The sequence below is a fragment of the Balaenoptera acutorostrata genome, chromosome 20, assembly GCF_949987535.1.
Source record: "Balaenoptera acutorostrata chromosome 20, mBalAcu1.1, whole genome shotgun sequence".
Classification (NCBI taxonomy): domain Eukaryota; kingdom Metazoa; phylum Chordata; class Mammalia; order Artiodactyla; family Balaenopteridae; genus Balaenoptera; species Balaenoptera acutorostrata.
Genome location: NC_080083.1, coordinates 43,138,570 through 43,165,174, shown reverse-complemented (window position 1 = coordinate 43,165,174; position 26,605 = coordinate 43,138,570). Strand labels below are relative to the sequence as shown.

The following is a 26,605-nucleotide window of genomic DNA, read 5'->3' as shown; positions in this document are numbered from 1 at the left end:
ATGCTTGCAAACTGAAGTGGTCATGATGACCAGCAGGGCTGGAAAGACCCTGCCCCCCCAAATCCCCTCCCCCTGCCTCTCGCTCCCTTCCCTCTATCCCAGCTGCTTCTGTCAACACGGTACCCCTAGTTTCAGCTCCCAGACTGAGATAGAAAAGTGTCCGCACACACACACATACACACACACACACACATGTGCGCGCGCACGCACACAAAGGAAAGCTTTCTTCCTGATACCCAGACCTGAGACCCCGTCACCAGCCCCACCTGTATCAGGCCCAGACCCCGCCTCACAGCCACATTCCAGGGGCCTCTGGGGCACAGGGGAGGGTTTCAGCTGTGACAACAGAGGCTTTCATGAACAGGGGACAAATATCTCTGGGCAGTCCCAGCCTGGGACTGGGGGTGCAGCCAGGCCTCTGGCCTCTAGCTCCAAGGCCTCCTAAGTTAAGTGGGAGAGTGGGTCTGTAGGTGCTGATGGCCAGAGCGGAATAGCTGGGGAGGTGGCAGAAGGGGCTCCTGGCCCAGGGCTGCGGCAGGGGAAGCGGGAAGAGCTGGGTTCTGGGGTCACCAGCCTGGGATTTGGAGTAAACTGATGAGCCTACCAAGCTCCACGGAAAATGGCGAGAAAAGCACCCCCTTCAGGACGAACACCAGGTATGGCGGGGTCCTGAGCCTCCTAGCGCAGTGCTGAGCACAGGTGGCAGAGCGACGATCTGTCCCCCCAGAGACCTTCCGCCTCACTCAGCCCCCTCCCTCACAGGGTCGGCCGCTGTCACAGACAGATCCACGGGGCCTGAACAGACCCGCTCAGCCTGAACCTCTCTGCTGGGGGAAGTGGGACTTATTTACCTTTAATTGGCCTCCGTTCTTGGCAGCTAAGTTGTAAACCACAGGGGCAGGACCATACCAACCCAAGGGCAGAGTTGTACCAGGAAGCTGGGACTTGCATTCCTTTGGGGGCCCAGGACGGGCCCCAGGCAAGCCAGTTTGGGGGTCTCTGTGGGAGGTCTGGGTCACAGCTGGGTCCTATTCCAGGCTCTGGGCCCAGGTATGGGCTGGTGGGCGTAAGGGGCTTACGCAGGGCTGCCAGGGGATGGAAGGAGGTGTCAGTGCATGCCCACACACACCCCTACGAGGGCGCCCTCTACAGCTCTGTTCTGAGCTGGTGTCCGCCCCCTGACCCCAAAGCCCCAGTTTCTCCTTAAGTTAGGTGGAGAAACCTGTCAGGAGGAACTGCCTCAGGGGCCTTCACACAGAGCAAGACTGGAATGTACTGAGGAAATGGCACAAGCAGTGTCATCCTAGGAGACGGGGTGCAGGGGTGGCACTGTGGGTTAAGAATCAGGAAATGTAATTCTGGTCCTAGCTCTGCCATGTAGTTGCTATGTGGCCTTGGTCAAGTTACTTAACCTCTCTGAGCCTGTTTCCTACTCTATAGGATATAACTCATACTACCTTTCAGGGTTGTTTGATTAAATAGCACTTAGTAGGTGCTCAGTAAACATTAATTACAGATACACAAACACACACCAACCCTTGGGGTGAGTTCAGTGGAATGAAAACTAAATCTGGAAGCAAAAACCAGTTTCAAATCCCACCTTTGCCATGTGTTAAAACAGTTATATATTACAACAACCCACCTCGCCTCTCTGAGCCTTAGTTTATCCCTCTGTAAAATGGGAGCAATGCTTATTTAACAACCTTGTTTTAGGGAACAGGTGAGATACAGGAAGACCTCTGCAAACAGGAATTACTGTAACAGCTGGAGTTTGTGAGCGCCCTCCCTCCCCTTTCCTGGGAAAGCGTGGACTCTGGTCCAAATGAAACCTAAACAATAAAACCCAAACAGTGCCAAGGTCTGGCCCCCGCACCCCGCCCCGCCATGGGCTGAAATAACAAACTCAACGTCCTTCCTCCCCTGGGCCATAAAGTTTTATTGGAAGGTCAGGGGGAGAGCCAGGGATAAGGGTCCCTCCCCTCCCATGCCCCTACCCAGGGGAATTCCTCTGCAGCAGGGTAGGAAGGCCAGGAGGCTGCCAGACTCAGAGGACCTTCGGGGTGGGCAGGTTGTTGTAGAAGGCGTCCTGGCCCTCCAGCAGGTTTCGGTAGGTGGCGATCTCCTGTTCCAGCCGGGACTTGATGTCCATGAGGTGCTGGTACTCCTGGTTCTGCCGCTCGGTGTCGGCACGCACATTGCTCAGCTGGGCTTCGACACCACTGATCAGCGCCTGGATATGCGCCAGCTGGGCTCCGAAGCGAGCCTCCGTTTCGGCCAGCGTGCCTTCCAGGGCAGCTTTCTGAGGGCAGGGAGAGGGAAGGAGACTCAGCAGAGCCTGGTGCCCAGCGATGGCACGGGCCCAGCCACCATCCGGGCTGCCCGAGGCCGCAAGGACACGAGTGTGCGTCCCACAGTGCAGAGGACACATACCATGCTGAGCTGAGACTGCAGCTCGATCTCCAGACCCTGGAGGGTACGCCGCAGGTCGGTGACCTCCGTCTTGCTGATCTGCAGCTGCTCCGTGTGGCCAGCGACCTCCCTGTTCAGCTCCTCGGTCTGCAGTGAGAGGAGGCAGAGGGAGTAAGCGCTGAGGCAGACCCTTGCCTGGGAGCATTAAGCCCGCTCTCCTTGCCACCTCCCCAAGGGGCACCTGCCTCCCCCTGCATACCTGGCTGGTGAACCAGGCCTCAGCATCCTTCCGGTTCTTCTCAGCCATGACCTCATGTTGGCTTCTCATGTCGCTCAGGATCTTGGCTAGGTCGATGCCCGGAGCGGAGTCTACCTCCACGTTGACCTGACCTCCCACCTGGCCCTTCAGGACACTGATTTCCTAGAAAGATACAGCAGAGATGGGCATGTCAGGGCCCAGAGCCTGCTGGGCCTGAGCCACGTCACTCCCCTATCCCCCAGGCCATAGGGGGACTGGTTTTCAGGTGCAGACCTAGGAGCCAGCACTGGGGTACAGACGGGGTCACCACCATCCCCTGCTGGAACCCTTGGGATCCACATGACACACTCAGGGCCAGGTCAAGGGTGCAGCAAATGTGGCCACGGTCAGAGGATACAGGATAAAAAAAAAAGTGTCCTCAGCTCTGGGAAGCTGGGCTGGGATGGATGGGAAGCCCAGCTTGAAACCCACCTCCTCGTGGTTCTTCCGGAGGTAGGCCAGCTCCTCCTTCAGACCCTCGATCTGCATCTCCAGGTCAGTCCTGGCCAGGGTCAGCTCGTCCAGCAACCTGCGCAGGCCGTTGATGTCGGCCTCCACGCTCACTCGCAGGGCGTGCTCCGTCTCAAACCTTTCAGAGGAAAGAGTTGCAGTCAGGCCAGCGTTTCCTCTGCACCTCTGAAGACTTGCCCACCTCCCCTGGGTTCAGGGGCCCATGGGGGATGGGGTGTGCTTCAGACCAGCTGGGGTGGGTGAGAGCAGAGTCCATTCCCCCCACGGCACTGAGCCCCATAAGGGCCTGCGATTGCCCCCCTCCCCTGCCCTGGCTCCTGCAGCCCCCAAGGCAGAGACACTCACTTGGTTCGAAAGTCATCTGCAGCCAAACGGGCGTTGTCGATCTGCAGGACTATCCTGGAGTTCTCAATGGTGGTACCAAGAATCTGGAAGGCAGAAGGCAGGAGGTTGGCACCAGTGCAGTATATGGGCACTGTCCACCCACTTTCTTCCCAGAGGAGAGAGAAAAGCAAAGGAGTATGCGTGCCTGTGTGCCTCCACCGCCAGGAGACCAAAGCCTCGGCCACCCCAGGCTGCCCATCACCCAGCTCTCTGGGAGGCCTTGGAATGGGTCCAGGCCCGGGAGCTGGAGCAGGAGAAACTACTGCGAGGGAGGCTGAGCCAGGGGGAAACGGGAAGGGCAGGGAGGGAAGCCTGGGGGAAAAGCCTCCACGACCTGCACCCAGGGAAACTCTAAATGCTCGTAGGGAGGCAACGTCTAGTGATCCGCAAACCAGACGCAGGGAGCACAGGGGTCACCCTGTGGTCTGACCCCCACTCGAAGCACATTCTGCCTTCAGGGAAGGGAAAGCCTTCTGTTGAGCATGTATTACGTGCCGGCACTTTGTGCCTCCTCTTTGAGGCAAAACGTATTCCCTCGTGTAGGTCACAGTTTATAAAGTTTGAAAGCACTACGCTCGTTGTTTACATCTCGAGCTCTCCCTCATCTACGGGTCTGGTCTAGGCCCCTGGCACCCAGCACCACGCCAGGCACAGGGTGGGCCCAGGCCTACGCTGTGGGGACTGTGCGTTTGGAGACCCAACGTGTGAGGCTGTTAAATGTCCCACTGGCTTTTGAAACATTTCTTCTGGACCGAGATCCCAGCTCCGAGCTGTTCCCTGTGGGCAGAGACCAAGCCCCACCCTGAAGGACCCTGAGGGCCCCCCAGCCAAGAGGCTGTGGGTGAGACCTGGGGTCTCCACCCACACGGCACTGGGCCTCTCCACAGAGGTCTTCACAAGCTCAGCATTCGTCTCTCCTTTACCCAGTTCGAGGGCCACAGCATATGTCCCTCCTTGACCACGGGCCAGAGTTGGCCTCTCCCATTCTTCCTAGAGCGCCTCTAAGTCCCTAGTGGCCCCCTGGGCGGGGGGAGGGGCTTCAGCCTCAGCGTGATGGAAACCAGACCCGCTCGGCCGGGAGAAAAGGAATGCAGAGGGCCTCACACCGGGGGCAGCAGAAGGCAGGTCTGGCCCGGCGAGAACCAGATTCCTCCCTGGCCAAACTCTTGCATTTCCCTGTTGCACAGCGACTCAGGTCCAGACCTCAGGGCAGCCCACAGCGCGCCCCATCTCTTCCTCCTCCTTCCTCCCCCCTTTCCCAGGCCTAGCCGACCGGCGCGCCTTCTTCCTCCCGCCCTCGAGTCCCCCACATTAACCCGCCGCCCCCACTTCCCCGCCCCGCCCACCCCCCCAGGCCTCCACTTCCTGCCCCGTGGTCCTGCCCCTCCTCCCCGGCCGGCTTCCCTCCGCCCCACCCTGCGGGCCCTCCCCCATCCTAACACTCGCTCCCGCCCCGGCCGGGAGGTGGCCCTGGCGCCCGCCGTCCCCGCCTCGGGCCTCACCCGGCCCGCGGGGCTGGGTATCCGCGGCAGGTGCACTTCCCGCGGCCGGGCCGCCTCCCACCTGGCCCCGCAGGTCCTCGATGGTCTTGAAGTAGTGGCTGTAGTCGCGGGCGGGCCCGGGCCCCTGCTTCTGGTACCAGTCGCGGATCTTCACCTCCAAGTCGTCGTTGGCCTCCTCCAGGGCGCGCACCTTCTCCAGGTAGGAGGCCAGGCGGTCGTTGAGGTTCTGCATGGTGACCTTCTCGTTGCCCGTCAGCAGCCCGTCGGAGCCGGCCAGGGCGCCCGCATAGCCGCCGCCGTAGCCCCCGGAGGAGGACGAGGACACGAAGCGGGCGGAGGACACCGACACGCCGCGGCCACCCGAGCCCCCGTGGATGCTGGGCGCGCGGAAGGCGCCTCCCGCCCCGAAGCGCATGGAGCCGCTGCCCAGACCCCCGAAGGACGAGGTGGCCGACGACTGGCGAAGGCTGTAGGAAGTCATGGCGAAGGAGGACGCGGGCGACACCGGTCGGAGTGGCTGCAGTCGGCAAGAGGAGTGGCGAGGTCCTCACCTGGCGCCTTTTATGCCCGGGGTTGGGCGGGGGAGGGGGGACGGTGTCGGGCGGATATCTGAGGGCCCAGGAATTTGCAGGCTCCTGAGTGCAAATACGGGCGCTCTCCCCATTGGTCAGTTCCTGGCGGCTCTGCTTCCGACTCTCCCCTCCCAGGGGCCAGAGGTTCCTGCCCTCCAGAGAGCTGCCCCACACCAGCCCACGCCGACGCCCAGCCGCACACCCCGCTGGCACACTCGTTCGGATCTTCACCCCAACCACACGCACACTTAGATATCCCCGCAATTCACATGCTGGCCCTCCCCCATTAAGATCACCCAGAGTTTGCCACCCCCAGGAATTATAGTTTTTCTGATAGTACACGCCGAGACGTCAGCGCCCCCAGTGATCCCTCACTCAGAGTCCCCCCATCATATTCTGAGCCCCTTCCTTGTGATCAAAATTAACCCCCCCAAAGTACATTCACCTGATTCCTACGCCCCACTAGGAATTACAGCCTCTCAGAACCTGCCCCTTGGGGATCACCCACACCCTGACCCCCCCTCAGTCCCCCACATGAGGTGCTCTGAGCTGCAACTTCCCAGGCCTCCTGAGACAAAGCCGCCCCACCCTGCTGTGGCCATACAAAGCCCCAAGGTGACAATAGGCTCCCGGGAACAGCTGCTGGAAGGGGTTCTGCAGCTGGACTGTAAAAGGCAACTTCAGAATCCCGAGCTCAAGCCAGAACCCCACCTGGGAGCTGAACCCCCAACTCAGTACTCTCACCAACCATCCACCCACGCTGCCCCCCCCAACCAGGACAACCCTCTACCCTCCAACCCCAAAAGCATGCATTCGACACAGACTTACTGAAGTGATGCTGTAGTGAGGCATCTGAGCCTAAGGGAGGCGAGTAACTCGCCCATGAGACTTTCAGCACCTGCCGCCCAGAGACAGGATGGAATCCCTCCCTCCTGTGAGCATCTCCAAGGAGGGTGTCAGAGGCTGAATCCTCCTGTGCCAGCAGTCCTGTCCCAGTACATGGATGAATGACTGGATTGCTAGGGAGGGCGCCCACACACAACGTGGAGAGTTTCGATAATAGAGGAAGGAGTCCCTCCGCTCCACACACAACCCCCAGCCCCGTTCTTCATCCAGCTCAGTAATTCCACCCACCTTTTTGATCGCCTTGGAGGCCCCCCTGCCAGACACTGCAGGGCCCTGAAGCAGCCTCACCCCGGTTCCTGTCCGCAGGGACCTCACCCCTCCTCAGAACTGTCCCCACAGTTCCTTTGCATCCTTATGTCAGAGCAGCCACCAAATCTCAGGACAGAGGCCCGGTGCCCTTTAGACAGGGTGGTAGGGACATGGGTCAGTTACTCTCGGTTTCCTGTGAAAGCTTAGGCCTCCTCTCTGCATATTATCACCTGGGTCACCTGTGGCTAGATGAAGACTTGTCCCCAGCCTCTGAAACCTGTCCCCAATAAACTGTCTTCTGGCCACCAATTGATCCAGGAACAGGGGCAGCAAACCCCCCCTGCACGCGCACACACACACACACACACACACACACACACACACACACACACACACCCTCCCCCCCCCCCCCAGGAGCAGCCCCAGAGCCACTAGGAAGGCCAGCCTGAGGCTGTTTAAACTAGTGAATCAGACCTGCAAGTGGGTCCAGGGGCTCCAAGGGGGAAGAAGACTCAAGGCTGGCCCTGAAAGCAGGGTGTGGCTGGGCCTTCACAAAGGTTGTAGCTGCCAGGGCTAATCTGACGTGAGTCACTATTTGGCCTTAAGGAGGAGGCCTGCTCCTGGTCAGGGAAGGGGGAGATTGGCCAGAGAGTTGCTAGCACAACAACCCCCAGCTGGAACCTCTGCTTCTGTGGCCTGTTAGGAGAGTTTGGGAAGGGACTTTGCATTAGGAAACAAAGAATAGGACCAACAGTTCTCCTCCAAAGATTAACGGGTTGTGAGTTCACTAAACTTCAGAAGAGCTTAGAGTCCCAGCCCCCTACCCCAAAGCCATAAGAACAATTGACTGCATAAGAACAATTGACTGCAGGGTAGTACCATTTACAAAGCCTTTTCAGATCTCATTGGATCCCCACAGCAGCCCAGTGGAAAAGGTATTCTTATGCCCATTTTACAGATGAGGAAACAGAAGCTTCGAGAGGGACAGCCAGGAGTGTCAGATTCTGGCTTCCAGCCTCTTAACCCTCAGCCCCATGGCCTGGGTTCCTGAGTGCAACAAAGGCTGCACTCTCCCTTCCAAGGAAGTCCCAGCTCCAAAACAACTCCTTTGGGTCTCTTTCCCCCCAAATCCTAGGCTAACTCCAAAGACAGTCCCCTGCTCCCACTCTGGCCAGAACAGTGCCTAGCACCTTCCACCATGAGTTGTGTGGCTTTTAAACACTTCTCTGGTACATCAAGAACTCAAGAGAACAAACTGTAAAGTCTGCCCCCCACCCCCACCCCCCACCCCCAGAGACAGAACTGAGGAATCAAGCTGCCGTTCCCATTCGGTAAACAGACTGCCCACGAGCAGAGTCCTTGATCTGCCTCTGGCTGAGTGAGGGCAAGAACCTGTAGAACCTGATCGGAGTAGCTCCTTTCCCAAGTCCTGATCTCCAGCCTGGTGATCCGCAGTCTGCAGAGGAGGGACACACAGGGTCAGCAGTGATGAGAAGGGAATGTTTGAGCATGAAGGGATCCCAGAGAGGAAACTGCCCAGCTTTCCCCCCCACCCCGCTTGTTGCTGCAGAGCCGCAGCCCCACGACACCCTTGTGGGAAAGGGGGGCCACTGTCAGATAGGATCAGAAACACTGCTGTCCCCACTCCCTTTTGGAAATTCACAATGCACGGTACTAAAGGCTGTGAAAACCTCAGTCCTTCATTTGTAAAACAGGGATAATAATCATAATAACAATCTAGTTCCTGGAGTTGTTTCAGTGGTTAGATAGATGCTAATTAGATAGATAGTAATGTACTATTTAATAATAACAATGTAACACAATAAATACTTATCATTTGATGGTATATAATGTATTATATACATGTAAGTATTATATTATTGTAAGTATTATTATTTAACTTCATTTAATCAGCAGTTCCAAAATATACTGGACCATGGCGTCTTTTGTCAGGTAATGCCTATTAATAATCCATATATCACAAGAAAAGCTGATCCAGTCCAAGGAAGCTCAGAGAGGTAAAGTGACTCGCCTGAGGTCACATGGCTAACTTGTGTCCAAGTCCTGAGGCCAACGGTTCTCTCTGCATCTCCACCTGGACCTACCCTAGAAGCTTCTTACACTAGAGCAAATGCAGATTGCAGTTCCCAGAGGGGAGAGATTCAAGGTAGGGAAGTTTTCATCATCCCTGAGGAAATGAAATAGTGGTTGGGGACCACTGGAAAGAAGTGAGAGTCCTAGTCCCTGGGTAGAACGAAATGGTGTGACTATGACAATAAGGGCGATGATGATAACGATGACAAAGGTGATAATGATGACGAAGGTGATGATGATGACAGCCAGCATCTACTGGGCCAGCCTCTAGGTTAAACACTTTGTATACATTATCTCAACTAATCCTGTGACTTAAAGTATTATCATCCCCATTTTACAGACCAAAAAACTGAGGCTCAAAAAGGTTACTAACTTGACCAAAGTCACACAAATAAATAGTGGACCCAGGATTCAAGCCCAGATCTTTAACTCCCTAAAGCTGTAGTCCCAACCACTAACACTGTCCCTCCTCTCATGAGTTGGGGGTTAAGGTGACTTCTTCCACTGGTCTGGAGAAAGGGTCATCAAGTTGGGAAAGGCATAGTGTCACCTGCCAAGGTCCCAACTTGTCCTCCCTGCTTGGATACACAAGTATCTATTTGGTCAGTCAGTGGGTCATACAAACAAGATTCAAAGTTCAGCCTTGAAGAGGAGATGGGCTCATGTATGTAAACAGAACAGAAGTCGTAAGCTGGAGGACAGAAAGGAAAAGGATGCAAGACTTCATGAACTTGCCTGTCATGTAAATTGGTAACCCTTCCCTAAGCAACATCCCCTTCCTAAGGACCATCATCACAAGATGCTCAGCTATCAATACTTTCTCACTCGCTCCTCCATTCAGCAAAAGTGTATCAAGTCCTATCCCCTAATTGCCAGGCAAGATGCTAGATGCTGGGATACAGAAGTAAAAACGAGCCTTTCCTGCCTCTAAGAAGCTGACAGTCTGGCAGGGGATTATAGAGACATTTCGTTTTGATTAAATGTGGTAGATTGAATACCCACATTAATCTTTGCACCTTCCTAAAACCCTGTTAAGCTGACAGTAAAGGACTATTTTAAAAGAATAAAAGAAGAGACAACAGAAGATGATAAATGGCCACGAAAATTTTAAAGCTCGAAAATGGTAACTAAAAGCAGACAAGAGGAAGCTGAGACCTAGGGCTCGGGAGCACAGGGAGGGGACAGAGGAGGGGAGGGCAGGAAATCCACAGAAGCAAGAAGATTTTCAACACAAAACCCAGAAGCCCGGAAATTGGGGCACCAGGGACCCTGAAAGGAGAAGTAGAAGATGGGACTATGAACAGGGCTAGCTAGAAGTTTCTATAAACAGCACCAAGTTAACTTGAAAGAATAGATGTACACTTATATGTATAACTGAATCCCTCTGCTGTACACCTGAAACTAACACAACGTTGTTAATCAACTATACTCCAATATAAAATAAAAATTAAAAAATAAAGTAGGAGTTGGGAAAGTATGACCCATGGGCAAAAAAAAAAAAAAAACAGCACCAATTTCCCCTCCCAGATCCCCAGCCCAACTAAGGGCAACCAGGAGAAGATGGGAGATTCACTCTTCCCCATTAGACTGGAAAATTACAAAGTTTGATAACGTCAAGTGCTGGGGAAGATGTGGGCAAATGAACTCCCACAGATACATTAGTGGGAGGCAGGTTGCAGCTACCACTTTGCAGGGCCATTTGGCAGTGTCTTTCTTTAAAAAAATCCACACACCCTGCAAGCCCCAGTTCCACTCTTCTGCATTTACCCCAAAGAACCCTTGTTCATATATTCAGGGAGGCATATAAAAAGATACTCTCTGAAGCATTGTTTGTAATAAAGGAAAGACGGAAACAACAACAGGTAGGGGGACAGTTGCGTAAACTATGTAACATTCACATGATGTGAGAAGAATTAAACAGAATGAGTCATGTCAATATTTAGTGACATGAAGAATCTTAAAGAACCAGTTGCTGGGTAAAATAAAAGCAGCGGGAGAGCAATACATATAACATAATTAATGCTGACCTACACTTAAAAGATGATATTTCTACAAGTACATATGAATATGCACATAAGCACATAAATAAGGAAGGAAACACACCAGACTGACAACAGAGATTTCCTTGGAGAGAAGCTGATTGAAGGATAGTAGTCAGGGGAACCCAGGCTTGTCTCTGCTATTCTAATTTTTACAACAAGGATGTATTTACGTATTACTAGTTAATTAAAAATGATTAATTGCTAATTAAAAATAATTTCTTAGGAAACACTATATGATGGACATTTAGAACTGGCCATATTTAATACAGTAAATCCCTCTTCCCCTCCCCGTACCCACAACACCGACCTCTGTGTCCCCACTCATACACTCTGACATTCTAGTCTTGGGTTAGGAAAGGAGAGAGGAAGTTTTGGAAAGAGGAACGGTAGATGTGGGGAGAAAAGAGCCCCCCACAAAAGATTTCTAGGCTCCTGCCCCTACCCCTGGGTCCTTTGCTCTAATTTTCCCTCTTTATGAAGCAAGAGGGTGAGAAGGGAAAAGAAGAGAAGGCGACAGAACTTTTCTTTTCTTTTTTCTTTTTTTTTTTTGGCCACACCACGTGGCATGCAGCATCTTAGTTCCCCGACCAGGGATCGAACCCACGCCCCCTGCAGTGGAAGCACGGAGTCTTATCCACTGGACCTCTAGGAAGTCCCTTGACAGAACATTTCAAGAGGGACTTGGAAAGAGTCTGGGTGCAGGAGGGCTCCTTCAGCTCGGATGACTTGGACCCGGGGGTTGGGGGGGAGGTCCCTTCTGTTCTGGCTCCCCAAGGATCGGAAACCTTAGGAATACCCGGTGTCACCCTCTGGTGGGGACCTGGGGGTTCTCACGTCGGGCAGCCAGCCTCCCCAGGTAGTGCACGTGGACGGGTGAGCTGGAGCTGGAGTGACCCCCGCCTGAGCCTGCAACCAGCAGCCACCTTGAGAGCACATGGGAGACATTTGTGGGGGAGTTTCTAGGGGTGCTGGAGGGAGTAGCCACTCCATGGGCCACCGTTCTGAAGCTGTTGAGTCAGGCTTCCCTGGTGGCGCAGTGGTTAAGAATCGGCCTGCCAATGCAGGGGACACGGGTTCGAGCTCTGGTCCGGGAAGATCCCACATGCCGTGGAGCAACTAAGCCCGTGTGCCACAACTACTGAGCCTGTGCTCTAGAGCCCGCGAGCCACAACTACTGAGCCCACGTGCCGCATCTACTGAAACCCGTGTGCTCTAGAGCCCGTGCTCCGCAACAAGAGAAGCCACCGCAATGAGAAGCCCCCGCACAGCAACGAAGGGTAGCCCCCGCTCCCTGCAACTAGAGAAAGCCCCCATGCAGCAACGAAGACCCAATGCAGCCAAAAAAAATCATAAACAAAAAATAAAAGTAAATTTATTTTAAAAAAAAAAAATATATATATATATAAAACTATTGAGCCAGTAGGCATGTGGACCTCAAACAAATCAGTATAATCGGGTGTGTGGGTGCCGGGAATTCCCACGCACGAGCGGGGGGGCGGGGAGGGGGGCAAAGGGAGGGAGCCCTCATTTCTGCCTGGGAGCGAGATGTTCCACAGAGGCACTACCCTCGAGCAAGAGGCTGAAAGACCTGTTGGTGTTTATCAGGCAGGAGGTCCTGGGAGGGTGGGATCACTGGGGCCAACTCGGGGGCCATTGGACATTCAGTTCAGTTGGGGGCATGTGGGGCAGGGGCGAAGCCAGGGAAGAAGTCACAGGGGCTGTAAATCTCAGCCAAGGAGTTGATTTATCCTGAAGACAGTGGAAAGTCATTTCAACCAGGGATGTGATGTGGTCAATTTCATATTTTAGAAATTGCCGTGGGTTCCACGTGTTGAATGGGTTGGTCGGATGAGCGAGGCATGGCCAGGGGTGGGGAGACCAGGTTAGATCTGTTGAGATAGTCCCCGTTGGGGATAAAGAGGGCCTGGACTGAGTCCTAGGATTGATGATGTAGAGTAAAGGATGGAGACAAGAAACGGCTGGCCATGCTATGGAGCGGCTTGCTCAGGCCGGGTGGGTGGTGTCACGGGGACCGAGGCCGGCGGTGGGGTGGGAGCTCCCCCCGACCCAAGTCCGGCTCCCTCTGCGGCAACTCATCGCTGTCACTTCCCACAAGTGGGGACCCAGGGAAGGTGGGACACAGCAGGCTGGCCCAGGATGACCCCAGGTGTTCCTCTTAGAGTCCCCAGGGGAGGAAAAACCAGCCTGACCGGAACGGGGACCAAGCATGGGGGAAGGGAGGGAGCGCTGAGTCCTGGGGAACTGCCCCAGGTCCAGACCAGGGGGGGGAGGGAGAGGGTCAGCCTCCCCCCAAGTGCCACATTCCACGCCCCAGGGAGACAGGACTGGCCTCTCCCTGCCCTGTCCCTCCCGCGGGGCTGAGTGTACGTGACCAGGTTCAGCTCCTCTCCATACAAGCAGGGCCCTGGCCAGCCTCTTAGCCAGGGGTACCTCTCTCTGCCTCTGCCCTGATTCTGGGCTACTTGGGCCCCATTTAGAGTCCTGCGCCAAACCTCGGCCCACACCATGTGAGCTGGGGCATGGGGAGGGCCAGACACAGGACAGAGAGAAAGAAAAATGTCCCGTGTCTGCCCTGATTTCCTAGAGCCCACCGTGGTCCCCTGAGTGGTCTTCTGCTAACTTCCCTCCCACCAGCATCCTCAAGGGAACCGGCGCTTCCTCCCTCAGGGGCAGAGGCTCTAGGATGTGGGATCCTTTCCATTTCAAAACTGATCTGATCCTCTGAACCCGACAGAGTCCTTGCTGACCTCCTCACAGCAAGGTTCCTGTCCGGGAACTGAAACTGTCTTCCTGAAAATCAGGTGTGGTTCCTGGACTCAAGCTATCTCAGCATTTTCACCAAACACCTGCTGTGCACCCGAGGCTGACCCGAGGCCGAGAGGGCCACATCCCTGCCCTCCAGGAGGGGAGCAGGCCCTTCCTCAGACCTGGCGCATGGTCCCTTCTCACCTGCCTCCTTTACCTGGATGCCAGTAACTCTAGTCCCTCTTTCAGCGCCCAGCTTGGCCATCACCTCCTCTGGGACGTCCGCCTGAGCCACTCAGGCTGGGCCAGTTTTTCCCAGCCTCCCCGGCCCCAGCCCCCGGATTCGCCCCATCACATGCCCTGGCTCCGTCTCCCCAGCTAGACAGAGCTGCCCCTCCGCATCTAGCCCCAGGCCAACACCAGCACGAGTAAATGCTTAATAATTATTTGCTGGAGAAGCTGAAGAAAAAGGGAGAAGACCTTTTTTGTTTTCATTCGACCCATAATTACAGATCACCCTCTATGTGCCAGTCACCTTCTAGACTCTGGGCTTCTAGAACAAAACAGTCAAAATCTCCCTGCCCTCCTGAGCTTTCATGCTGGGTTTCTGCCGGCTTTCACACTGGCAGACAGTGTGATTCTAGGAGTGAGGGGCACACGGGGAGAAGCAAAGAAGGGAAGGAGTGAAGGACGTTGGGGGGCGTGGAAGAGAGGACCCTGAGGAGGTGGCACGTGGACAGAGACCTGAGGGAGGCAAAGGAGCCTCCAGATCCCTGGGGACCGGGCTGAGGGCACAGCAGAGACAGACTCCCGGAGGAAGAACGCCCGGAGCTGAGAGCCATGTGCCAGGGGCGGGTGTGCAGGAGGCGAGTCCTGGAGGAGGCCAGGCACACAGGTCGGCAGTCTTACTAGGGAGCTGCGCTTTATTCTGAGAGTAAAAGGGCTTTGATCCGAGGAGCCCTGGGATCCCTGTGGCCGCTCTCCAGATCACAGACCAGGAGCCAACGGAGGAAGCTGGAGATCTGATAAGAGGCTCTGACAAAAGTCCAGGCGAGAGAAGCTGGGGGCTGGATCCAAGGAGATGTGAGAGCTTGGTGAGAAGTGGCCTGACGTGGGGCGTATCCTGACGCAGAGCCTACGGATGGAGCTGATGGAGTCACGAGGAGCACGAGGGAAGGAGAGGAATCTAGAATGGCTCCTAGCTTGGGGCCTGAGCCTGGCATGTGCACTGCAGTCAGAGGACTGGTCTGGAGCCGTGGCTTATCCGATTCCCTCACCCCCCAGAAGGTCAGTGGTCACCCCCCAGGGTCATCCCTGGATCTGCTTTGGATGAAGTCCAGAAATAGGTTCTAACTGGGTTCTACTCACCAAGCACTCCCTGTGCGCACGTCTGCCAGCACTGATGCCCACTGAGGGAGGGGGAAAGACAAAGGCTGTGTCCACACAGGCCCTGCCCACACGGAGCCCACAGTCAGGGCCAGGAGTACGGAGGTGACTTCTGACCAGAACCTGCGTTTTCCAAAATCTCAACAGAGCAACAGTGAACATGTATCACCTCTATAATCTGGGACGGAAGGTGTTTACGTATTTTCAATTCTGACTTGCCCTAGGCTTCAGTGGCCTCAATCTGGCAAGTGCGGCCCAGCAGACTGGGAGAGGGGTGATCAGGTTGGCCAAGCTCCTGGAAAAACAGCTACCTCCCCAGGGAGGAGGGCAGATGGAAGGGTGTGTGTTGGGGGACGAGGGGTGGGGTACATTCTTGAGAGCAGCCGGAATTCAGAGCCCTCTGGAGACAGAATGCTGAGCCTTGACTCTCCTGGCCCTTCCTGGCTCCTCTCGGCTCTTCCTGGCCCCTCCTGGCTCCAGCCGGCTGCAGAGATAAACATTCATTAAGCAGAAACCACAAAGAATCCCAGAACAAGGCGGGCTGCCAGAAGCTGGGAACAAAGGAGGGCCCCAGGTCTGGGGTGTGCTGGGGGAGAAGCCCTTTGCCCAGAGAAAGAACGACTGAGGCCCCGTCCTCTGCCAGGGGCCTGGTATCCAAGGGGCGTTTTGGTCAACCTACAGTCGATTGGGAGGGAAAATGCGCCCTGCCCCAGACAAACACACACACACACCATTAATGGAGGACGAAACCTCACTGGCTCCCTTGGGTGCTTCACTGCCATTCCAGGCAGGACCTATGGGATGCCAGCGCCAGCCCTCACCGGGGCACCCAAGCACCAGGCCTGAGGCCTCCCAGCCGCCACCAGGGAAGCTCGGGGAATCAGCTCTGGAGCCCCAGGGCCAGGAAGCCTTCCAGCCACCCCGGCCTGAGCCCCAGCCCTCTCCAGTGGAATGTGCTGGGGTTGGGGGGGGGGGGGGGACTTCCTTTGCAGGCCTGGTCTGGGATTAGTGCAGGGGCCTGAGGAGACCAGAACATGCAGCGAAGACATCAATCCTAGCTCAGTAAACACACAGAGAGGTCCCCGGCGGGCAGAAACCCATCCAACACCTTCAGGCAGAGATCCATATCTGGGGTTTCAGAAGGAAGGGTTTGAGCCAGGGAGGGGGAGGGGAGGCCCCGGGAACCCGGAACTTGCCATTCCTGCCGGGCCCACTTTACCTTGTCCTCACCGGCATCTTGACCACTAAGAAATACGGTAAACCTCCGCTGCAGGCCGATCAAGAGGACTCAGATGAAACTCCTACACCTGTAGGACGGGAGGGCGGAAACTTCCTCACCCCGAGGTTTGCAAGTCTGGCCTGAGGAGCCCTCCGCAGAGATGCCAACTGAGCAGACCTCTGCTGACCCCACACACTCACACACACTCACACACCCACACTCACACTCATACATACTCATTCACTCACTCTCACACAGGTGTGCACACACTCGCTCACTCACACACCTGTACATATGCACACGTGCACATGCTCTCACACCCTCCACACTCAATTGAGTGCTCACACATACACTCACACACTTACACACACTCACATGCTCACTGTCACATGCATACACGCTCATTCACTCACACACGTGCACACACTCCCCACACTCATGTAGTCATGCACTCACATGCTCCCACATACACACATACACTTACACACTCACATTCCTCCGTCCAAAGCAGCTCCGCTCTCACTGGTTTCGCACAGCCAGCTTCCTGTAAGGTTTTGCTTGAGCAGAGGATTGTCCCTCTTCTAAAGCTCAACGACTGGCACTTTCACCCAACTCCATCAGTTTGTAGGTCAGGAGACAGAGACAGGAGAGAGACTTGGCCTCCCTGAGGTCACACAGCTGGTTTCCCGCAGCCGAACTGAGACCAGCAGGCAGGTGCCCTGGAACCAAGCTGTCTGCCCCCAGGGGAAGATCTGAGCTCATGGAAGAGAAAGGGGTAAACACTGCAGGCTCCTGACAAGAGCAGGTGACAGGCCAGGGGCAGAGGAGGGACACGTACAGAGGACTGCGGGAGCTCAGGGAAGGAAAGCCGCTGTGTGAGACCTGGGGTGAGCAGGGAGGCACCCCTGGAGGAGGCAGAGTGAGCAGAGCCCAGGGTGAGCAGAGTGAGGACACCAAGGTGGCAGATGGGTGGAAAGTTCCAGAAAGGATGCTGTAAAAACAGCCCAAATGTATTGAGTCCTTACTACACGCCTGGCTCTGTTCAAGTATGTAGCAAACTGACTTGTTTCAATCATAAAAGCTCCCCTGTGCTGTAGATACTGTTGCAAACAGCAATATCCCCATTTTACCAACTAGGAAACTGAGGGCCCATGCAGGGATGGTGGACATATCACATCCAATCCTCCTATTGGTGTTACAAGCTATCGGCTATTGAAGGCTCTCCCTGTGCCAGGCACTGTTCATTACATATGATTTTTATTTATCTTGCACAAGCTCTCTGAGGTTGATGCCGTTAGCCCCATTTCAGAGATGGGGAAACTGAGGTTCTGAAATGTTAAGTAACTGGCCTTGGATGACATGGCCTTAAAATAAATAGTGGATCCATGAATCAAACCCAGGCCACATTTTATAGGGGAGGAAACTGAAGCTCGGGGCGGTGAAACAACTGGACCAGGCTAATGAGTAGTTCATAAACTGAGGTGTGGCTCGTTTCAAAGGCCAGCTTGTCACTGGCCTACTACACAGTCACTCATTAATCTTAAATGCTGCACTAAACTGCTTAGCCTCTGCCCCGTAGTTATTTGTACAGATATTCTTTGCTTCGCCTCCACCTTGCCCACTCTACAGGGAGCTGGCCAGCGGCTGGGCCTGGGTCTCTTTCATCTCGCTCTGTATTCTGCACCTGGCGCAGGGCCTGGCTCAGAGCACATGCGTGGCAGACAAATGAGTGAGGCAGTGAATGATACTTTCTGGGCGTGGCTCTGGACACAGGTCAGGGAGGCCACCTGCAGCCATGGAGATCCAGATTGGCTGAAGTCTTGAGGCCCTACTGGGCCCAGGCTTGGGGTCCCAGGCCATCCAAATTTCTTGGCGGGTCTGAAAGCCCAAGTTTGTTTTTTTTTCACAAATGTATTTTATATGTAGCTTTTGGAAGAGGTGCTACATGCACAATATAGTACAAAATTTAAAAGTACGAAGGATAGACAACAAAATGTTAGTCTTCCTGCATCCTTTGAATCCAATCTCCTAGCTCCCCTCCCAGGAAGCATTCCTTGCCATCACTTTCTTGTGTATTTTTCTAGAGCTATCCTGTGCATATACAAATATATGTGCGTTCAAGTTCTTCCCTGGAGCACACATACAAAGGGTAGCAAACGATATTCTTTGCTCTGCAATCTTATTTTTCATCTAAGTATTTGGAAAATCTTTCCTATCAGTCCCATATAGAGCTGCCTCATTCTTTTTGATGGTTGCACAGTATCGTATTGTATAGAGGTATCATATAATGGATATTTAGATGTTTCCACCTTTTGCTATTATAAATAACACTGCAATGAACATCCTAGTACATCATGTCATTTTGCATGTGTGCAAAAATACACCCAACAGATAAATACCTGTAAGAGAAGTTGATGGGTCAAAGAACTATATCTAAAATTTTGATGGAAGTTGGAAATCAGTGTTCATAGATTTTATACTGATTTTCCTGCTATCAACAATGGGTGGATTTTTCAGTTCCCCATATGCCCAACAAATAGTAAGTTATCAACCCTTTTCATCTTTACCAATCTGACATGTAAAAAATGAGAAATCATGATAGCCTAATTTGCATTTCTCTTATTGTGAGTGACGTTGAACATTTTCATATGTCTAAATGCAATTTGTATATCCTGAGATATATTATATATATATATATATTCTGGGAACTCTTTGCTCACATGCTTGGCTCTTTTTTCCTCCTGGGTTGTTGATCTCTTACTTGGTTATTTGTAGGAACTCTAAATGTCTTAAGGCTATTGGCCATGGGTTCATGATATAGCTTGCCAATATTTCCCCTTGGTTGTTCCCATAAATTCTGTAGTGAAAGGCTACTCATTAGCCTGGTCCAGTTGCTTCACCACCCTGAGCGGGGGAGAGAGTGGTACTGATTCTAAAGCTGTCAGTTGCGGGGGTCACATGGGTGGGAGGGGAGCAGGCTAAATGGAGAACAGTCACTGAGGGACAATTACAAAGGCCAAACTGGCCATGACTGGTACCTCAATAAAGCAGGGGAATGAAAGCTAAACAGTGACGCGAACTGGTACCCACAGGGCCCGCCCCAGCCCCACCATCCCTCTGGGGCAATGTTTGCCCCCTCATCTCAGAGGCCAACTATGTGGATTTGGAAATGGAGCAGGCACTGGCCTTTCAGCTTTTCCAGGCCTATTCCCCAAAACCACACCTTCCTGCAACCAGACGCCAGGTGCCGGCAGGAGCTAGCTGCTTATGTCCTCAGGCTCCTGCCTCTGTTCCGCCATCCCCTCCACCTGCGGTGTCCTTGCCCTCGGCCATCAGAGCTCGAACCCTACCCCTTCTCCAGTGCCCCATGTGATAGGCAGATAGTGACCCTCCAGAGATGTACAAATCCTAATCTCCGGGACCCGCGACTATGTATCTCACATGGCAAAAAGGGAGTCTGCGAATGTGATTAAGTTAAAGACCTTGAGATGGAGACATTATCCTGGATCATCTAAATGGGCTCAGTGCAATCACAAGGGTCCTTATAAGAGGGAAGCAAGATGGTCAAAATCAGAGACAGGAGATGGGACCACAGAAACAGAGGTTGGAGTGATGCACACTGAAGAAGGAAGGGGCCACAAGCCAAGGAACGCAAGTGGCCTCTAAAAGCTGGAAAAGGCAAGGAAACAGATTCTCTCCTAAAACCTCCAGAAGGAACACCGTTCTGCTGACACCTTGATTTTAGCCCATAAGACCCATTTCAGACTTCGGACCATTAGAACTATAAGATACTAAGATTGTGTTGTTTTAAGACACTAAGTTTGAGGTAGCTTTTTCGAGCAGAAATAGGAAACCAATACACCACTTCCTCCTTCAAGCCTCTGTGGCCCTGGCACCCTCTCCACCCCAACTCCTTCCCTCCTCTAGCCCATCTGGTGCTTTATCTGACCCCCTCCTGGGGCTGTCCTCTCCCCACCTGGTGAGAGTTAGTTGGCTCTTATCTCCTCCACTAGACGGTGAGTTCCTTGAGGGCAAGGTCTGGCTCTGTATGTTTGTGTCCCCACCGCCCTGATAATTCTTCTGCATCCTTCCAGATGTATTCTCCACCCTTCTTGGCCCTGCTCTGTGCCCCGACGGCTAATCTCTGGCTGCCCCGTTGGATCAGCCAGTGGGGGGCAGCTGCAGGAGATGGAAAGGAGGGAAGAAAGAGGCTGGGCATACACTCCCCCCACCCCCAGGGCAGCTGTGGTCGCTGCTTCTGCAGAGCAGCCCTCCTGGCCTCAGCCCCCACCAGCTCCCATCACACTGCTCCCCCCTCCACTGTCCCTTCAGCTCCCATGCTCCCCCCCACCCCGGTTGCTACCCCATCCCTGCTCCTGTCCAGACCTCCAAAAATAGTTCTTTCTCTAAAGTCCTTTCAGCTGACCCCGAGAGTCATTGTATTCTGCGGGCACCCTGACCCGTGCAGGTGTGGCAGTCAGCTGCAATGGGCCTGCTGCCCATGTGGACACCGCCTCGGTCTGTTCTGTCTTAGATGGTGACTCCACCAGGGCTGGGAGAGGCCCACGGAGCATTCTCCTCCACCCCCAGCCATGCAGGCAGGAAGAAAAGCCTTAGCAAAGGGGGGAGCAGGAGGGAGTGGGCAGCAGGTGGAGCAAAGCAGCCTGGCCCTCACCCCCATCAGGTTCTCTGGACCCCACTGCCCACACCTGGAGAGATCCCAGCCACATTTCTCCTCTGGCTCCACCCCTGCTCCCGGGGCACGTGGGCAGGGCAGGAGCTGGTGGGGTGGGGCTGGCACGGTGCCACGCCCTCGCCGCCTTCTGCAGGGCTGCCTCGGTGCCTGGTGTCTGGTCCCTGGTGCCCCCAGGCCTGGCCAGCTGCCGCACTCCTTCCCCTTCACTCCCCAGGGTCTGGGCTGCTAAGTGACTCACCCCACATCCCTCACACCCTGCCCCTGCCCCTGACTGGTTCCAACAGCCTGAGCAATGCTGCCCCACGCCCTGCACCCCCAGAATCCAGGGAAGCTCGCCCCTGCCTCACGGAGATACAGCAGGCCTCTGATGTCCCAGCCCAGACCCGGCGCACCCCACATTTCCAACACTAGCTACCCTAGACCAGGCGCCCGGACGTAACGCGTTGCATCCATTTTGTACAACTTTCCAAGGGAGATCACCAGCACCCATTTCACAGATGATGACACTGAGGCACAGAGAGGTAAGTGACTTGCTGAAAGCTACAGGGGCAGGTGGCAGTGGAGCGAACTCCAAAGCCCTCTGCCTCCAGCCACGGCAGCTTTCCTGTTTACCCTGAGCCAAACTCAGGGAAGTCACAGTATGGAGGAAAGGGCGCTGGGTGTCGAGTCCAAAGCACTGGATGGAGTCTGGGCTCTGTCTGAGAGAACAGGGAATTGCAAGGCGGATCAGAGGCTGGCATCTGAGCCACGGAAGGAGGCGGTGGTGTCCGCCCCGCAGCCAGCCACGGCTTCGGAAAGAGCAGGCTGCGGGCAGGCTGCGGGCCACCGGGCTGACTTTACAAGCTCCCCGGCCGCCTGCAGCTCCCTTTGTCCTCAGCGTGCTGAGCTCATTACGCCTGTGCGGCGGGCGCCCAGGACCAGGCCAACTCGGTGCCACAGCGCCCCCTGGAGGCCGCATGGGGACTCGCCGCCCTGCCACGGGATGCGGCCCTCCCCTTTCTGCATCTCTGACTGCGCAGTTCTGAGAAGAGAGGAAGGGTCAGAGAGGTCTGTCTGGGCAAGGGCAGGCCCTACACTCCAGTGTACTCCTTGGCCTCCCTATGGAGAGCAAACGGGCACTGAGCTGAGAGTGGTACAAAAGAAAGAGCCCCAGAAGGGCTGGAAGTCCGAAGACCCAGATTCTACCTGTGGGACCCTGGGCGTGTGTCTTTCCCTCTCTGGGCAACAGAGGAGTGGAGGAGGCCATCTAAGGAAACGTACCTCCCCTCCCAATTCTAAAATTGTAGTTTGTCTGACACTTAGTTGCCTCCGTGCAAAATGGCCACAAGGGGGCGCTGCAGCCACAGCTATGAAAGAAGCTGGAGCTCATAGAAACTGGCCACACCTTCCCAGCTGAACTACCTGGCCGCACCACAGCCCCGGCACGACCCCGCGGGCAGTCAGCCCAGCCTCCCTCCTCCCAGTACCATCCCTGCTGGAATCATAATGTAACCCAAATGTTTACAACCTTCCCAGAATAGGACAGTCCCCTCAATTCATAGTTCTATTGGGGGTGGAGCTTAGTGGGACCATTAGGAGATGGAGCTACAGAAAGCTGGGCAAACTAGGAGCATATATCCAGTGAGACCTAGAAACACCCCTAAATCCCTTGCAAGGGGCTAAGACAAGATGCCAAAAGGAAATCCGGTCAGCCATGGAATCCCATGTGTGTGGGCTCAAATCCAGGAGGGTAGGGAGTCCCCAACTAGCTGTTGATTCTTAGACAAGTCAATGAACCTCTCTGAACTTTGATTTCTTCCCAGAACCACCTGGTAGGAGGAAACCCTCTGCAGGTGGGGTCAGTGTTTGAACTGGGGGACCCACCCCCAAGTTCCCCCCATCCCCAGCAGTTGCCCTGCACAGATAGGAAATGTGGGCATAGGCAAGGGGCTCATAGCAGCCTCAGAGCAACCCTTGAGATCACTCTAGAGATGTGACATTAGAAGATTCCTCAGCCTAACCCTCCTACACTGCTGTTGGGAATGTAAATTGGTGCAGCCACTATGTAGAACAGTATGGAGATTCCTCAAAATACTAAAAATAGAGTTGCCATATGATCCAGCAATTCCACTCCTGGGCATATATCCAGACAAAACTCTAATTTGAAAAGATACACACATCCCTATGTTCATAACAGCACTATTCACAATAGCCAAGACACAGAAGCAACCTAAATGTCCATCAACAGATGAATGGATAAAGAAGATGTGGTACATATATACAATGGAATACTACCCAGCCATAAAAAGAATGAAATAATGCCATTTGTAGCAACATGGATGGACCTAGAGATTATTATACTAAGTGAAGTAAGTCAGACAAAGACAAATACCATATGATATCACTTATATGTTGAATGTAAAATATGACACAAATGAACTTATCTATGAAACAGAAACAGGCTCACAGACATAGAGAACAAACTTGTGGTTGCCAAAGGGGAGGGGGCAGGGGAGGGTTGGATTGGGAGTTTGGGATTAGCAGATGCAAACTATTATATATAGAATGGATACACAACAAGGTCCTATTGTATAGTGCAGGGAACTATATTCAATATCCTATAATTAACCATAATGGAAAAGAATTTTTTTTTAAAAAGAAGGATCCACAGCCTGAACACAGGACTCTACATGGGTACCCCTCTCCAGCATGGCTTTTAAAATCCTTTGTGATCCAGCCCAGCCTACTTCTCCACCTCCAACCCTCATCACTCTCCGCCTCCCACCATTCCAAACTTCTTCTGGTTTCTTTCTCTTTTTTTAATTTATTTATTTTATTTATTTATTTTTTTTTGGCTGCGTTGCGTCTTCGTTGCTGTGCACGGGCTTTCTCAAGTTGCAGTGAGCGGGGGCTACTCTTCAATGTGGTGCGCGGGCTTCTCATTGCAGTGGCTCCTCTTGTTGTGGAGCACAGGCTCTGGCACGCGGGCTTCAGTAGTTGTGGCTCGTGGGCTCAGTAGTTGTGGCGCACAGGCTTAGTTGCTCCGCAGCGTGTGGGATCTTCCTGGACCAGGGCTTGAACCTGTGTCCCCTGCATTGGCAGGCGGATTCTTAACCACTGCGCCACCAGGGAAGCCCCTGGCTTCTCAAATGTGCCAGGCTGGCCCTTCCCTCCAGGCTTCTGCAAGTGTCCTCCTTATTACCCATTCCACCACCACCAGCACCTCCACTTTGTCCTCTCCCACCTGTGTCTCCTTAATCCTCTCCCTAGTCTAGATTGGGAGTCCCTGCACCGAGCTCCCCAGCCTGTATTCCTCCCCATGTTTACCTGTGTGTCCCTGGTGGGTGGTGAGGTCCATGGGAACGAGGGGCTATGTGCTCATGGAAGATTTGCCAACTGCATGGATGACCTGGGAAGGGGACTGAGGACCCAGATTTAACGGCAGGAGCAGCTTTGGACACAGCCTCTCTTGTTTTCCTTTACCCTTAGTCCCACAAGCTTCACTCCATCTCACAGGGTCTTAGAGGCTCTGAATACTCCTTGTTCATTCCCATAAAGTTCTCCCTGTGCTTCCCAGACATTTCCTCTGAAAATTCCAAAGCATCTCAGACAGAACCAAGAAGAGAAGGGAAAGGAAGAAAACCAAGAGAAGAGAAAAGAGGATTTTTTTTCATGTTTGGGCCTAAGAAAAAACTAGAGCAACTTTCCCCTGCGGCTGAGGGGAGCCATGACATTGGAGAGAGAGATGAGAGGCCCTGCAGGGAGGCGAAAGCTTGAGGAAAATGCAGATTTTCTTTGAGATTGATGAGTTTCGGAATCATAAATCAGTAGAGCCAGAGGGTCCCCAGCCCCGGCCGCTGTTCTTTCATCAGTTACACTTCAACATGTGTTCAACAAGCATAGACCTCAGCCCCTCCACAGAGGAGAAGGGGTTGGTTTAGAAGTCAGCACAGCTTGGGTTCTCACCTATCTGAGCCCCTTTCATCGGAGAATTGATGGGAAGTCTTCTCTGCCACTTTGGAGCCAGGCCAAACCTGGTCACTTATATGTTAAGTGACCTTGGGTGAGTTGGTGAACCTCTAAGACTCAGGCTCTTGAGACAGCAAGACCTTCCTCAAATCGTGGTTGTGAGAATTCATGAAACAGCATATCTAACCTGCCTGGGACAGGGCTGGGACCTAGCCGAAACTCGACCAATGGGCGTCATTTACTTTGTTTTTTTTTTAAATTAGTAGTAGTAGTTGTAATATGGTTCTTGTGCACATGTTGCAAGAGAGAAGGTCCCCAGCTCAGGGGCTTAATACACGTGATGGTGAAAACAACGCGTGATGAACTGACACAGACATCCATTGGGACAATGGCAAGGCTCTGCCTTGATAGTTGCTGGGAGGAGAGATAGGCTGGGAGGTGGTGGTGGAGGCAAGGAATGCTTCTACCATTCCCCACGCTCTGCTTCTACACACTGAGGTAGAGCCACAACTCTGTTTTCCCTTGTCCCATGTGCCCTGGGGCTGGAGTTTCTCAGAAACTCTGAGATGACCTGTGTCCATCTTCAGTGGGGGCCCCTTCTAGAAGTTCTCTGCCCAGCTGAGGAAGGTGGGTTGGGGGACCCCAACCACCCTATCAGCATCCTTCAGAGAGCACCAGCTCTTCAGCAAACTGATGAGGGAATTCTGGGTACTGTTACCTCCTCTTGGAAACTCACAAAGCACTTTAAGAAAACAAAGGCTTTAAAAAGTCCTGCAAATACAGAAAACTGTTTGACTTGTTTACTTCCCTGTTTCCCACTGGATTTGATCTCAAGAGTTTTGGTTGTGTGGGGGGGGGGTATTTTTATTGGCACCCCCAGGAAAATACATTGGAAAATTGAGAGCCTCAAAGAATCTAGGAAGGGACTTCTGTTAGGAACTATTATGAAGAGGATGCTTTGAGCAAGCCCACCCTAACACACATACATACTTTTTGCACCTCAAACAAAACTATTTGCAGTGGATTTTGAATTTTGTTTCCTTTGTATTTATCTGAGATATCTGCCAGGGCTGACAGAAGTTCCCTTGGAAAATCCCAGCATGTCATGTTGAAGAGAACAGAGAGAAGGGATTTGGTTTGGTTCATGTTTGGGCCTGAGAGAAAGAAGATGGTGTGGCCCTGAGGTTGAGGGGGTAGCAACAAGACAGATGGATATAAGACCCCAGGGGCAGAGAAAATTCAGAGAGATTATGAATGATGGATTTCCCTGGCTCAGGAAGTCCGTGGAGACCACCCACTCCAGTGCCCTCAACCCTTCAGTGTCAATCCATTTGTTCCACACACTGAAGACCTCTAGTGGGGAAACTGAGGTCCAGAGACAAGAAATAGCTGAGACAGTGACTCATTGTTCATTTGTAGCTACTTGCTTCCTAAGAAGAGAATTTCCAAAGCTTTCCTGCTCGTGGGAGGTGTTCATCTCTGCACTCAGTAGGTGCCCAGGGATTATTTTAGATGGCATGAGATGATGAGGGTGGGCTTGTGAGTCAGACCAACCCAGATCTTTTGTCAGCTGAGTTATGTCATCTGTCTGAGCCTCAGTTTCCCATCTGTGAAGTTGGGTGGTTGTGGGCAATCAAGTAGATGACTTACGTAAAGGCCTGCC

General features: G+C 53.6%; 1 protein-coding gene across 1 annotated transcript; it reads right to left on the bottom strand.

Annotated features, from left to right (window-relative positions):
- Window positions 1-1,927: 1,927 nt before the first annotated feature.
- KRT19 (keratin 19) lies at window positions 1,928-5,629 on the bottom strand. Its single transcript, XM_007177617.3, has 6 exons — window positions 5,126-5,629; window positions 3,524-3,606; window positions 3,140-3,296; window positions 2,669-2,830; window positions 2,431-2,556; window positions 1,928-2,299 (listed from the first exon to the last, which is right to left on the bottom strand). Exons 1-6 carry the CDS (start codon window positions 5,543-5,545, stop codon window positions 2,045-2,047), a joined length of 1,203 nt encoding a protein of 400 aa, XP_007177679.1. The 5' UTR covers window positions 5,546-5,629; the 3' UTR covers window positions 1,928-2,044.
- Window positions 5,630-26,605: the final 20,976 nt, after the last annotated feature.